The 14734-nt window shown below is 42.9% G+C and overlaps 2 protein-coding genes across 2 annotated transcripts; one reads left to right on the top strand and one right to left on the bottom strand.

The window, feature by feature from the left end:
* The first annotated feature begins 159 nt into the window (after nt 1-159).
* LOC139350843 (zinc finger protein 629) lies at nt 160-6291 on the top strand. Its single transcript, XM_070992475.1, has 7 exons — nt 160-384; nt 1161-1369; nt 1514-1606; nt 1737-1829; nt 2204-2314; nt 2689-2812; nt 2918-6291. Exons 1-7 carry the CDS (start codon nt 360-362, stop codon nt 4606-4608), a joined length of 2346 nt encoding a protein of 781 aa, XP_070848576.1. The 5' UTR covers nt 160-359; the 3' UTR covers nt 4609-6291.
* A 3369-nt stretch (nt 6292-9660) lies between these two features.
* Nucleotides 9661-13761, bottom strand: LOC139350941 (high-affinity choline transporter 1-like). Its single transcript, XM_070992617.1, has 8 exons — nt 13578-13761; nt 13263-13376; nt 12692-12847; nt 12256-12404; nt 11497-11640; nt 11126-11279; nt 10716-10933; nt 9661-10215 (listed from the first exon to the last, which is right to left on the bottom strand). Exons 1-8 carry the CDS (start codon nt 13759-13761, stop codon nt 9661-9663), a joined length of 1674 nt encoding a protein of 557 aa, XP_070848718.1.
* Nucleotides 13762-14734: the final 973 nt, after the last annotated feature.

Consider the following 14734-nt stretch of genomic DNA (forward strand, 5'->3'; position numbering starts at 1 on the left):
AGCATATACAACAAAGTCCTCAGCATCTGTCATGATTAAAAAATAACATGAACTAGATCAATGGCCATAATATTCATATAGCCAGGGTGAATTTTCATTTCTGGGGTCTTTGCTACTTCCCAGCGACTTCAAAAGACCGTGCTTTTATTTTATACAGATATATCCGCCGGAAACACTCAGACTTTTGTTTTGGAAAGCCGCTACACAGCGGTCGCCATTATTCTTCCTGGCTTGACGGTCGGAAGAAAGACGGTTTTATACTTTAAAACATTCTATTCTGTGGTAAAGTGCAACATTGACAACCTATTTGTGCAGTCGGTTGATTCACTAATGAATTAGCGACCCGCCCTGAGCACAGAATGGAGAAACGGTCCGGTACTACAGGTAGGTTGCTAAGCTAACGTTATCAAGCTAACAGTAGCAGCCGCCTTGAATGGTGGTCAGAAAACGACATGCAGCGTGCGCCATCTGTTACAGTAAAGTGACGGTTTGATCTAGAGCCCAGGCCAACATGCGTGTAGGACAGCCTTTTCAGTTATTTTGGCGATGTTTGGTGGTTAGCTAGCTAACACGCTTCAGCCGGGACTGCCCAGGCTGTTTGATTTCAGTGAAGCCATCCTTCCCTCCGAATGTCCTGATCGGCTGCTTCGTCATGCAAGATCAGCGAGGATGATCGCCTAAAGTGCCAACATGCCACCCACACCGTCTACTTGAAGTTTGAATCTAACTCCGCTGCAGTTTGGCGGTCATTTTCTTCACGACTGCACATGCACACGCAAACGTGCACACGCCCATCCTTTCTGCGGTTTTCAAAGCATGTCGTCAGCGCTGCAGCGCCCCCTACAGCAGCTTCACCTGCAAAATCCGGTTCTGCTGGTGATCGATTTGCATGAAACACATGCATTTTACAAACCCAGGGGGAGAAACATAGTATGAAACACAAAAGTAAAACAGTGCTGGGTATATGTGCTCATGGAGGCTTTTCCTCACACTGCACAGTGGAGAGATGAAGCAGCAGGTGGTGATTAAATATTAGATCTGTAAAACTGTGACATCAGGTGACCTGTTGACATTAAACCTAGCCAGTTTCAAACAAAAAATCATGCTGAGTTTTCACACATACTAACACAAAGTCCCCTTTTATGCTATGTTCTGCACAGGTGTTGGAGGCGCTCTTCCCCTGGCCTCCCTTCGCTTGATGGCCTCCCCTCTGCAGCTGACATACTCGTACATATGGCAGGTCATACGGCAGAGAAAAGTGAAGCTGTACGGGAAAGTGGAGGAGTTTGTCACCATGGTGATGCAGACTGTACCTGAGCTCATGAGTTTCAAGCAGACTGCCCAGCTGGTCTTGGGTTTGAGAGCAAGGGTGAGAGTTTATCATCTGCCTTGTGTGTGTGTACATCAAACAGGAGAGTGTGAATTTAACTGGTTAGAGATAAAACCAATAAGTGATCCAAACTTGCAAGGGTCAGGGCTCAGTGTCATGTATAATCTCTGTCTTGTACTGCAGATCATTTTGGATTTGCTTCACAAAGAAGGCCCACCAGATGCCAGGGCTATTCAGACTCTCATAAACAAGTTGAAGGTGTCTGCACCTTCAGGGGTAAGAAGTTTCTGAGAAACATATGATGTACTCTTAAAACACAGCTTGTGTTTATTTTCATTCAGCGCACTCGACTCTAGAATCCCAATGTGTGAATTTAACCTGAGTTACGGTGTTTCCTGTGTTGCAGAAGGACTCAGAAGTGGAGAAATCTCAAACAAACTTCATGGTGCTGGTCCAGAATCTGCTTAAAAACCCTGCCGAGAGGAAGCGCTTTTTCCAGGTATCCACATCTGTCTGAATGTGATAGTTAATAGTGCAGTGTTTGGTTGCAGTGGTTGGTTTGTCTGTATTTATTAACCTGTGTTTTTGTTTATTTTGTCCGACAATGCTGTGAACATATAAATAATGATTTTATCTGCAGCTCAGCAGCTTGGCAGTGACATCTGGTCAACATAATATTAATTACCGCGATCAGAATCTTGTTCTGTTGTCTGCCAACAGAAACAGAAAAACGGTGTAAATGAGAACAACCGCACCATGAATTTGGATTAAAACAGCACATGTGGAGATGTAGCAAATCGAATTTATACAACTCTGCCTCACAATTTCAAAGTCACAGTGTTGTTAAACTCATACATATTTCTTTCTGTGCAGGAAGTGTTCCCTGTTCAGTATGGTGCAAAGTTTGATACGGCGCTGCAGGCTCTGACTGCCGGTCTGGTGTGCAAGCTGGAGCAACTTCTTCCTGTTCCCAATCTCTCCCAGGTATGCATGTGTGCTGTTATTGCATTTTGACATTTACGCAGTGACAGCTGGGAGGGCTGCTGGTTGCTGACAGGAAGTACGTTGACCCTGATTCAGTACTGAAAATCAAGAATTCAATGTTAAGTCTCTTTGACTGGACCAATTTCAGGTATTTTAAGGCCAGACTTGAACATATTTTACGTAATATGATTGAAGAAATATTTGGTTGTATTACTTATATTTCTAAAGCTTCAACTTTTTTCTACAGCAGCTTTGCTGAACTGTATAAAATGTAGAGCCATGAAGACATAAAAATGTCATCCAACCTAAGAGATCAAGTGAAATCTATACTGTAAACTCATTCATTATTTCCATTTCCCGTCTCTCTGTCTCAGCTTGGTACCATGATCTCAACTGAGCCCACAGTCCTGGAGGCGTGTGGAGCCTTCGTCCCTGACTCCAGCGACCTGAAGACTCTCCTCCTGCACCAGCAGGCTAAGGGGCTCCTTGGTGTTAAGGGTATACATAGTTTGTTTGTATGAACATACAGTATGAAGAATCATCGAAATATAAAATCATAAAATACAGTGAGTGAATTTGACGAAATGTCCTCCATTTGTGCAGCAACCATCTCGTCCTCGGTGGGCGACTGTGTGCTCTCTTCACTCGCCTTTCGTTCCAAACCAGTAGAACCACCAGCACGACCTGAATCACCGAAGCAATTAAAGGTCACCCTCAATGAAACAAGCCCAGCCTCCCTCAGTGACACAGAAGACTTGGGAATGATGTCAGATGAGCCTGACAGCCCATCAGCCCCTGCTACTGGACCACAGAGGAGAGGGCGATACAGTCAGAAAACAGCTGATGGCGGTACTGCAAAGGAAAAGAGTGTGACAACAACAGCTCAGACGAAGACTCCGGTGCAAGAGAAGAGTTGTACACAAGTACAGTCTGACACAACTCTGCAAAGCACAGAGCAAAATGAAGCACCAGCAGCACCAGAGAAACCAGATGTACAGCGGGAGCTCCCCCTGAAATCAATCCCCTTCAGGGTTGTTCAAATGCCGGTCAAACCCGCTGCCTCCATGCAGAATGCAGGCAGCGCTACACCAAAAGATGGCCAAAAGCCCCAGACTCAGCGAGTCACATTGCATCAGTGGGTGTCGCAGATTGCCACTAACTCGCTCTCACTCCCAGTCCTGCCACCCCTTCCTCCACCCAGGTTGAGCGCAGTGGATGACACGACGCCAAGCATCAGAAGAAAAAAGCAAATTCGGCCACCAGCCGATAGATTCAATTGCGGTGTGTGCGATAAGAGCTTCCCTTATCAGTCCAAGCTAATGGACCACGAGCGCATTCATACCGGAGAGAAGCCTTTCATTTGCACGGCGTGCAACAAAAGCTTCAGAACACAGGCGTTCCTCAACAACCACCTGAAGACCCACAGCACGATGCGTCCTTACGCTTGTGGCCAATGCGGCAAGTGCTTCACCAAATTGCCAAGTTTGACAAAGCACATGCTGGCCCACAGCGGCCAGAAGCCCTTCTACTGCAACATCTGCAACAAGGGCTTCACGCAGTCCACCTACTTCAAAAGACACATGGAGTGCCACACGAGCCAGATGACGTTCCCCTGCAAGCACTGCACCAAAAGCTTCCCGACAGCGTTCAAGCTGTCCAACCATGAGCGCTGGCACACCAGAGATCGCCCTCACATGTGTGAGCGGTGCGGGAAGAGGTTCCTCGTCCCCAGCTTGTTGAAGAGACACATGGGCTACCACATCGGCGACCGCCAGTATCTCTGCTCCCAGTGCGGAAAGACCTTCGTCTATTTGTCTGACCTGAAGAGGCACCAGCAAGACCACGTGCCCAAAGCTAAGATCCCGTGCCCCGTTTGCCAGAAGAAGTTCTCCAGCAAGTACTGCCTGAGGGTTCACCTGAGGATCCACACCAGAGAGAGACCCTACCGGTGCTCCATATGTGAGAAGAGCTTCACTCAGGTCGGGAATTTGAAGGTCCACATCAGATTGCACACCAACGAGCGCCCGTTCAGCTGCGATGTGTGCGGGAAGACGTACAAGCTGGCATCCCATCTGAATGTCCACAAGAGGACTCACACATGCAAGAAGCCCTGGACGTGTGACACCTGCGGGAAGGGATTCTCCGTCCCCGGCCTTCTGAAGAAGCACGAGCAGCTGCACACGAGGGATGCTAACCCTGACTTCTCTGGTAAACGGAGACACAGGGGCAAGCACAAGAAGCACTCCCTCAAGAGGAAGTATGATGAGGAAGACGAGGGTAGCGATGATTATTAGTCAAAGAAACTTTTTGTAAGGTGTGCTCTGATTTGGGGTTTCAGGGCTGATGCTGATCACTCGTAACAGCTAATCCCCCATAATTAAAATTGGCTAATTCAGAAAGCCACTGCATATGAGGTAGTTTGGGTCGTGAAAACACATCTTGAATGATGTCATTTTTTTTCTGATCAACCAATTTGATTTGTAATTTGAGTTAGAGTGGGTATTTTTTAGCTCCAGTCGTCGTAACTAGGTCACGTGACAAAACGTTACCCCAATATGCTTTGCTGTTTTGACAGATACAAGGGCGGCTTTAGAGAATTTTTGATCATGTTCTGATCTCTTTTAGAGCAAAATTCTAGTTACAAAAAAACCTTTGGTGGGTTTCAAGAAATGTTATTTTCCAAACATTTGCTTTTCAAGAGGCTACTTGAATATAGCTGACATTTGAGAGAAGGGCATCATGCAAACAATAAGATAAGAGTACTTCCATGCATGTGACTGTAGATAATTTTCTGCTCTGTAATAAAACATTGAAGCGTCCATCAAACGGAGATTAAGGATTGGATGTTTTGACTGTAGCCTCAAATATTAAGTGTTCAGTGTAAGCCTACTGCCAGACCTTTTCCTTTGCTCTGATCACATTTACCGTCACTCTGCTGCGATACAGGCGGACGGTGCATCATCACATTGCGTGAACTGTGTGGGATGGGTGTGAGAGCGAGTGAAAGAAAACGCTTTTACTGTTCCCATAAGCCAGTGTTTCTTAACTCCGGTCCTCGGGCCCCACTGCCCTGCATGTTTTAGATGTTTCCCTCCTCAACCACACCTGAATCAAATGATCAGCTCGTCATCAAGCTCTGCAGCGGCCTGATAACAAGCCACTCATTTGAACCAGGTGTGTTGGAGCAGGAAACATCTAAAACATGCAGGGCAGGGGGGCCAGAGGACCAGAGCTGAGAAACACTGCCATGAACTGACCTTAACGTCAGTACATTCAGCTCTTCCTTCCGCTCCAGTCAGTAGAGGTTTAATAATAGCAGATGTGATGTGTTCTTTTCTACTCAGCACTAATGTGAATTACCAATAACTGCTATGTTTTTTGTAACATCGCAATTCATAATCTGGAATTTTAAATTTTAATTTTTCAACGATTAAGACATGTACTTTGAATGTAAATACGGTGTCAGAGTGCATAAACAAAAACATCAACACAGGCCTTGTTTATATATATATATACATATTTTCCTGGGGGCCCCGCAGAGGTCTGGACTGCCCAGCATGTCCTCAGCTCTTACAAACGCCTCTGGTAGCATCATTAGGAAACATTTTATCTTTGTCACTGTACCATTGTGGAAATTGCAGTGATTCAAAGCTACTTTTCCCACACACTTTTATATGTAACCCTGAACCCTGAAAAAAAGAAGAAAAAATACTCTGCTTTTGTTTTAGAGTAAGAAGTAGTCTGATTTGTTTGAGGATTTCACTTTTTATCAGCAGTAGATGCTCTAACAGTGTTGGATTAACACAAGGAAACGTTAATTAAGCGTGGACATAATAACCATGGAGATGTGTGTTGAGGTGGTGCTTGTCTTTCCTATTACTTATCCTATTGTGAGCAGCCATGTATATAAGCCATTAAGTACTTGTTCTCAGTATTTCTTGTTTTTGATGTTTTACAATAAAAGAAACACAGGTCAAAGGATTGTTGTCTTGCCAATTTGTTATCTTGTAATTTTTTATTTAAATTCCACTGCAGTCTTGATTAAGTTGGCAATCATGGGCCCGGAAATGGAACCTAAATAGAGGTTTGTGTTTTTCTCAGCTAAGATATCAATGGCAGAACAATAGCTGCCATATTGACATTTTTTGGAAATACCTAGCCGTGAAAAGTAGATGCTCTCTCTGTAAACAGTAGTGATGTCTTGACATTTTACGTACTAACGCCATCTATACAAAGGGCGCATTTTGCGAGGCCAGTTCGGTATATAATGGCCCTTTTCCACTGGCCTGGAAAAAAGTCTCGAGAGCTTAGTGCAATGTGGTCGGAAGAAAAAATAACTGCAACGTGGAAAGAAAGAAAGTGTACAGGCAAGTGTCAGGTAGACTGTCCCGCCATGGGGCTGAGTCACTGTGTGAAGCAGTGCAGGTTGAAGATAAAGAAGCTTAGAAACTAGAATACAGTAAGGATAAAGACGGGTACAATGGGAAAACCTTCAGATGATGCGACGCCATGGGCCCTGACATGAGTGAAAGATTAGCTACAGCTACAACAGAAGACAGGGAACATTTAGCCACCATGATGCCTGAATTCATGACCTCAGACATGGAACAGGTGCCATTGTTCTAACAGAAAAAATATATATACACTGGTTTTCAATCAACCAAAAACATCTTGATCGAATGTTTCACTTTTGTAGAAGAAATGTCATGAGCCATGTACAGACTTGCAGGTCATGAGTAGGTAAACAGTATAAAACACACAATACAAATGCAAAATACATTAAGTACTAATGAGTCATGTTTTCATCATCCATGCAATAAAAACACCTTTCCCCACTGACAAAACCACAGTGACCCCTGCTGCAATGCAAATGTCAGCCACAGACAAGCAGTTGCCAGACCAAACGGATGTAACACAGGATAAGAGATGAAATGTAAAGAATGTAAAGAACGCTGCTTTGTTTTGAAGGTTTCGCACATGTAATTTCAAAGAAGCTACAGCAGGTGTTGCTAATGAACACCTCAGCCGTTCCCCTGTGAGGTGAAGCACTTTGTGATCCCTTGAGCTGACAATGCAGCCCAGGAACAGCCTCTGTGTTTGAAATGGAGGACCTTTTGAACAGTCTGAGCCCCCCATCTCATGTTATTAGGCCATCAGAAGCAACAGAGGAAAAGTCAGTGTCAGTGTTGGATTGTGAAAACAGATCTGATTCTATGGGTTGCTGCTTGTCTGTGTCCTTATTGCATTTAATGTGTGTCTTTGCCTGGGATGTGGTCCAGTGTTGTAATGTGCTACATTTAGGAAAGGTGGAGGAGCTGGTGGGGTTGGTGACAGCTGGTTCCAGAGCTGCTGATGCCCAGAGACAAAGTGCAACTTCTGCTCAGACTAAGAGCAATTTAATTTACCTTCAGCACCTTGATAAGGCTTCAGCGGTGAGCGAGATGGGGTAACATGGTGGGACAAGCTCCTCAAAGTCCAAATTGGGTAGAATTCCTCTTTTAAGCTTTTTAGTCCTTTGAAAGATCATCAAGGACATCCTCCATGGACCTCCATCTCGTACTGCCTGAAGCAATGATCTTCTTCCCTGTCATGCTCAGGGTGGGCCCCATGTTTTTCAGTCTTTATGACTGCACTGCTTCTTTGACTTCTTTGAGTCTCCTCCTATTGCAGAGACCCACCAGCTCCTCTGCTTCTCTTAACCTCATCATATTTTGTTTAGTTCTCTAGTTTGTTTGCTATTTATTCCATTTGTAACATAAAAAAAACATTTTCTACTCCTATTGTCAACTATCTAATGCAGTTCAATGCAATTCTGGTCCTCGGGCCCCCCTGCCCTGCATGTTTTAGATGTTTCCTGCTCCAGCACACCTGATTCAAATGAGTGGCTCATTATGAGGCCACTGCAGAGCTTGATGACGAGCCGATCATTTGAATCAGGTGTGTTAGAGGAGGGAAACATCTAAAACATGCAGGGCAGTGGGGCCCGAGGACCAGAGTTGAGAAACACTGAGCTAATGAAAGCCCATATAATGAAAATTAGAATGATTGTTGACTGTTTCTACTGATTAATGATGCATCTTGTAGACTGGTCAAAAGGGACCCTGAGTTGCTCTTTGGATGCTGACATGTTCATTGTTGTCCCGTTTGTTGGTTTGCTTTTGGTAATGCTTAACAGGAATTGGAGGAGTTGGATGGAGAGAATTCAAAGTCAAACCTTGAGGAGGTTCATATCATGCTTGTGGACACAGAGGAAAGAGGGATGTTTTTCAAGGTCAGACACTCTGAACCTCACTACCATAATAAAAAAAACAGCTGTGTTTTGTTGCATTTGCAGTACACGTTTATGTGTTTTACGTCCACTTTACCGACTGCAGATTGGCTCAGCACCGCCCCTTCTGTCATCGAAGAATGTTGACAACAGATCAGCTGAAGGCGATTCTGCACTTCCCCCAGCAACAGTCAGGAAGCACAAACAAATGTAAGTCATCTTCTACAGTGCTTAAAGTAAAACAGTGAAATGAACTCTGGCCTAAACCGTCCATTTACTGACTTCAAAAGTGATGCTAGAGTTTCCATTTGTCAGCACAGGAATTTGAGTGTTTGAGTGCCTTAAACCGATGCAAGTAGAACAAAACTGGATGGTCATAAGACATGTTCTCTGTTGAAAAAGGTGCTTTTTGTTTTTGTGCATGTAAATGACACACTGAACAAAAAACTGTGAACACACAGGATGACTATCCCCTGAGGGTTAAAAAAAACATCAATAAAAGTGAGGGTATCTCAGCCTCTGCTGTGCGCACTCTTTTTATTTTCTCTCCATTCTTCCCAAATTACACCATTGTTTCTTGGCCGTTGGAAAATACCGATTTTTAAAAAAGATTAACAAATTACAATCTAAAGTAATAAATGCATATTGCGTAATGCATAATGTATAATCAATGCAAAGTATAAAGACATACCACACAATAATATTGTCATTAAGTGCACTTTAAGATTATATCAAATCATGGTGAGATTATAAGAACATTCGATCCATCAGTGGTTATGGTAAAACACACCAATATGGGTTATAAGAGAATACATGCTTATAGGCCTCTGTCAGAGAGTAAGGTTATATGAGGTTACCACAGTTCAACTCACCACACAGAGAAGTAGCTGCTAAGAGTTTCACACTCAGCAAATCAACTACTATTGGTTACAGATATCTGTTTGGAAAAATTATACAACATTACACCACTCACCCTCTGACAAAGCAATAATCCCCTCTGACATTATCATACGCTTCTGTTTGACACCCGTTTGAAAGGAAATGCTGTCACCCACAAGTGTTTGTGCTGAGAAAAGTCTCAATGTTTTTCCCCTTCCTCATTGCTTCCTTGGGCAGAAAAGTGAGGCTGTTCTTTAGTCAGTCCGTCCTTTTCCTCCACATCTGTTCTAACTGGTGCCATGTACTGTATATTTTTGTCAGTTTCAGCGTCACTTATTCTTCTCAGGAGCCCCCTCTCAGACAGCCACACAGCCAAGCGTGATACTAGTAAAATTGCCCCGATGCTGATGAGCATGATGGCAGTGCGAAAAGGGAACAAATGGTATCGGTAACCGTCGTCCTGTATCTTGTCCCACGGCAGGGGCAGCACTTCAGGGAGGCCTATCAAGGGTTCACCTACCAGAGCTCTCAGCAGTAATCCCACCACAAAGCCAGAACAGGCCCCGTAGTGGTTCACCCACTGAGATAAGTAGAAGATGCATATAATCTGGGGAGTCATCATTGAATACAAGACGTCTGCACTGACGATCCAGAACAGGTGAACAGAGCTCGTTCCCATGGCCAGGCCTGTTCCCATTAGTCCGCAGAGGAGGACTGACACCTTAACCACCACAATAATCATATTTTCTGATGCCTGAAATAGAAATAATAGAAATTAGAAAAAAAAACTTTTATTAAACCAAAATGTTGAACATAACAAATCCTGCAGTTTTAAGCATATCATCCTGTTAAATTTTTGAATAGATTTTTCTGCATTCAGCCCATTTTACACAGTCTGTATAGGACAAGAGTGTTGCCATTGTTCCACCTCGTCATAAAATGTGTAAACTGGGAATGGGGGGGCACTGTTGTTAATTCTTGAACCCGGCAGCTGAGGTGAGAACAGAGTCGAAGCATTAGGAAGCAGCAAGTCTTAGCAAATGTTTGGCCTTTTTTGCCATTCAGCCACTTGTGCTACTTAGCAATCATTAGCTAATATTCTAAGCAATAAAGATGAACATGTTACATTTTTATTTTAATTTTAAAAGTTTTATATCAATTGTATTTTTATTGTAATTACACTTATTAAATTTGCCATCTAGCAAGTTAAAAAATGGACGCCAGAGTATGATTAGTGGTCATGTGAAGTGTTACCTGCTTGTAGATGATGTTCTTGAAGATATTTCGGCCCAGTTGGGAGGAAGCAGACAGAAGTGCAGAATCGACTGATGACATCACAGCAGCAGTAAGTGCTCCCACACCAACCAATGAGATGTAGAAAGGGCAAAGATGCTGAAGGGTAATTGGCAAGATCGCACCAGATTTTCCCTGTTCGTATGGGCTGGGTGAACCGTAGGTGGTCTGGTTCCAGTCTGACAGACAATAAAAGCATGGACTTAAAACAAACACTAGTCAAAGGGTTATATAATATATGAGACGGATTTGGTTTAAAATACATGAACATCAGTTGGAATAGGATTCTCTTACTTATAGTGCAATCAAATGCTAATTCCAAGATTGCCAAAGATAGCAAAGACAAAAAGGACATAGTTCAAAGTAAGTACTGGTAGATGCCGCCGCTGCCCCGATGATGAGTGATGGGATGCCAAGGATTGGACATAATACTGCCGCAGTGTAACAGGTGATCTTAGCCTGGGTATCGGTGGCTATGGACAGGACTCTCTGGTAGAAAGCCTGGTAGCAGATCCCTCCAATGGCCTTGGAGAGGAGTAAAGACAAGATTTCTTAGGGGATTGCAACAGAGTTAATGTTAAATGAAATGAAATGTTAAACTTTAAATAGTTGAAATCCTCTATGAACACTGCAGGTAATGTGTGTCACCGCACTGTAGTCTTTCTTGAGCTTAAATATTTACAACTGATAAGATTTTAGTGGAATTGTCTTGTAACTGGGGGTCATTACACGTGTCCATTACCAAAAGCAATAGGTCATCTATCCAGCGACCTGCATCCTCCAGCTCCAGCTTGCCTATCCATGGCTTCTGGTACAACGTGGTTACTGCAGCAACAGTGATGTTAGCTGAGGAGGGGCTTGTCAGGATAAAAGGCACACAAAACCACTAAATATAAGGAGGAAAACAGGATGCAGAATTACAATACAGTATATCGTTAAAGATACACAGGCACTGTATCATGTGGACATAACTACAGCCACACTAGCTATATTTAGATACTAATTCTACTGTAACATGCTCACAATGGCAATGCTGACATGTTGATGTTTAGCAGCTATAATGTTTACCATGTTCCCCATTTTAGTTCAGTGTATTAGCATGCTAACTTTTGCTAATTGGCACTCAACACAAAGTACAAATGTTTTTCAAGTAGATAGTCATAAAACGAAAGTAAAGAGAAGTCATTCTAATTCATCAGACAGGGACCGTGAATATCTGCATCAAAATTCAGGGCAATCCATCAAGTAGTTATGGAGATATTTCACTCTGAACAACAAATGTCAACCTCATGATAATGTTGGAAGGGACATTAATTAGGGGATCACCAAAGTCAGCCGAATTTACCCCTTTGGGACCATTAACATTTGTACAAAATTTCATGGCACTCCATCGAATAGTTATTTGAGTCTGGACCAAAATGGTCCACAGACCAAGAGACCTCGCTAGGTTAAAAATCAGCCGTAATTGCCTCGAATTTTTCCAAAAGTGTGATGATTGTACCAAGCCAAGGAGCATGAAGCTAAGCTGGATGACATCAGTGTAGGCCACAGAGTACATTCCTCCCATTAATGTGTAAATGATTGCTACGGCAGCAGAGATGGCCACAGCTGGGCTGGAGGGGATATCCATGAACACACTTACTGTCCCTCCTGCAACAAACATACGGTCAGAGTAAGGCATGCGCAGCTTTCTCAAAGCAACAAACTACAACTGGCGTAAATAAAACAACACCAAGCAGCATTTACTGTGTAGTATGTTTAAATGCCAAATTGACTCAAAACTTGTCTGTCTTTAACGTAAACTCTATAACACTAAAAATACACTATCTGCAGCATGCTTTGCATCATACTTATCATCAATATTAGCACAGATTTTCAGTATAAAAACATAGAGAAGATACTTTTTATAATCATCAATCAAGTGGTTTCTGACTTACCCAGTGCACCGAGGATGCATGCTATCCACAGGATATCAGCGATAAGATTGGGAATGAAAATTACAGCAGCTATGGTGTTGCCATATTTCTTTTGAAATGGATCCATGATGGTGACATAGTTCTTCGACCGAATAGGTTTGACAAAGAAGAGCGCACCTGAAGTCACAAACAAAACATCTTAACAACTTTAAACTATTGATTTGCAAGGAGTTTTAGGTGTGTCCATACCCTTCAAAATACACTTTAAGCAATGAACACACAGCAAAGAGTCCATTGTAATTCAGCACACCTTCCTCAGTGAAATTAATCACCAGTAAAATTTCTTCTGTTATAGTTCTGTTTTCATCAATAAGTGCAGAGAATTAGTGCAAAATAATGCATTTATGAAAGCATTAAAAAGCAGCCGATTGACAAAAATATTAGCTATCAATATCATGTCTGGAATCTATCGAAATGGCATTTTTCTCTTTTATAGTACTGATATTTACTGTGTATTTATGAGTGATTATTGAGCTAGGTTCACTACGTATCACTAATTTGCATCTAAGCAGTTGTATGTGGCCTCACTCACCTATAATCATGTTCAAGGCTAAGGCAGGGGGTCCAGTGGCCCACACCAAGCCCTTTGTTGGGTTGTAGACCACTTCAGCACAACCCAAAATATAGCCTCCTCCCACCCAAGTGGCTGCAAAAAATTTAACACACACAGGCAATGAGAAAAAAAATTCATGAAAATATAGCTGCGAGGGGCAGTGATCAGGGTCCAAGCAGACTGTGTGCATTTGGGTGCTTGTTTCTTAATTAATTTCCAAGTGCTGACATTTAAGGCCTATGGACTATGATCATCTTCATCATGATGTTATTATCATCATTGTTATTGTTATACCTGTCATAGTAAAGATGCTGACCCAGGTGCTTAGGTTGCGCCCTCCAACCATTGTGACTTCACTGCGATTTCCTGTGCACTTCCTCTCTTCATGTTTGGACTTCCTGGATGCCCAAATACCAGTGCCCAGTATAATCATGTAAAACACTCCCATAGACAGCAGTCCGGCCCAGTTTACTGCCATCCTCTCTATCTGTGGGGAAAGGACATTGAGCATGCATGGCTTGCAGCGAATACAACGTAAAGTAAATTTACATTCATACTTTTCACCACCGTAGACCACACATGCTGTACCTGAATGCTTCTCACACAAGGTTAAAAACATTTGCTTCCTATGCCTGTTTTTATTTTTGCTTGTCTCCAAGAAGTAATGGTTGGGATAACATGGGAGAGAACTCAAATTACTTTTTTGTTGAAAAGTAATGCTGTGAGCTGTGTAGTGTAGCATTTGCTGATGACCATACAGGAGCCCAAACACAACACTGAGAGAGGGCCTTGAAACCCTACACTGTAAGGAGATGATGTGGAGGTTCAGGGGTAACCACACAGATGAATTACTAGTGGACCAGCAGGCAGTGATTGAATGGCTGGTGAATCTGGTGTTGTGCTTTCAATGGCATTTCTCAGCAACATGTAAAAAGTCTGTATGTTATGGCCAATATGTGGCTAGATGTTGAAGTGATTAAGTCAATTTATTTTTCTTGGGTTTGTCTTTGATCAGTTACTGTACTGGAAAAATAAGCCAGGCTATCAGCAAACACCCGGCAAAAAATGTCAGCAAACAGCTGTCAAAGAAACATGTTCAGACGGGAACTCGTCCTGTCTGAACATAATCTTATCCCGGGGCAGCTGTGGTTAGAGCGGTTGGTCAGGCCGATCAGGAAGTCGGTGGTTTGATCCCTGGCCTCGACAGTCCACATGCCGAAGTATCCTTGGGCAAGATACTGAACCCTAAAACTATTGTGTGAATTCATATGTGCGTCGCTTTGGATAAAAGCATCTGCCAAATGACTAATTGTAATTGTAATATCCAATCAACATGAACTAAATGCAAAGTGTTTATAATCAATGGTTCATTCATGTCAAGTATTTCCTGGACTAACTCAATCATCCTCTTGAAATACTGTTGAAACGGTCAACATTTCATCAGACTTTTC

This window comes from Chaetodon trifascialis, chromosome 22 (assembly GCF_039877785.1).
Source record: "Chaetodon trifascialis isolate fChaTrf1 chromosome 22, fChaTrf1.hap1, whole genome shotgun sequence".
NCBI classification, from domain to species: Eukaryota; Metazoa; Chordata; class Actinopteri; order Chaetodontiformes; family Chaetodontidae; genus Chaetodon; species Chaetodon trifascialis.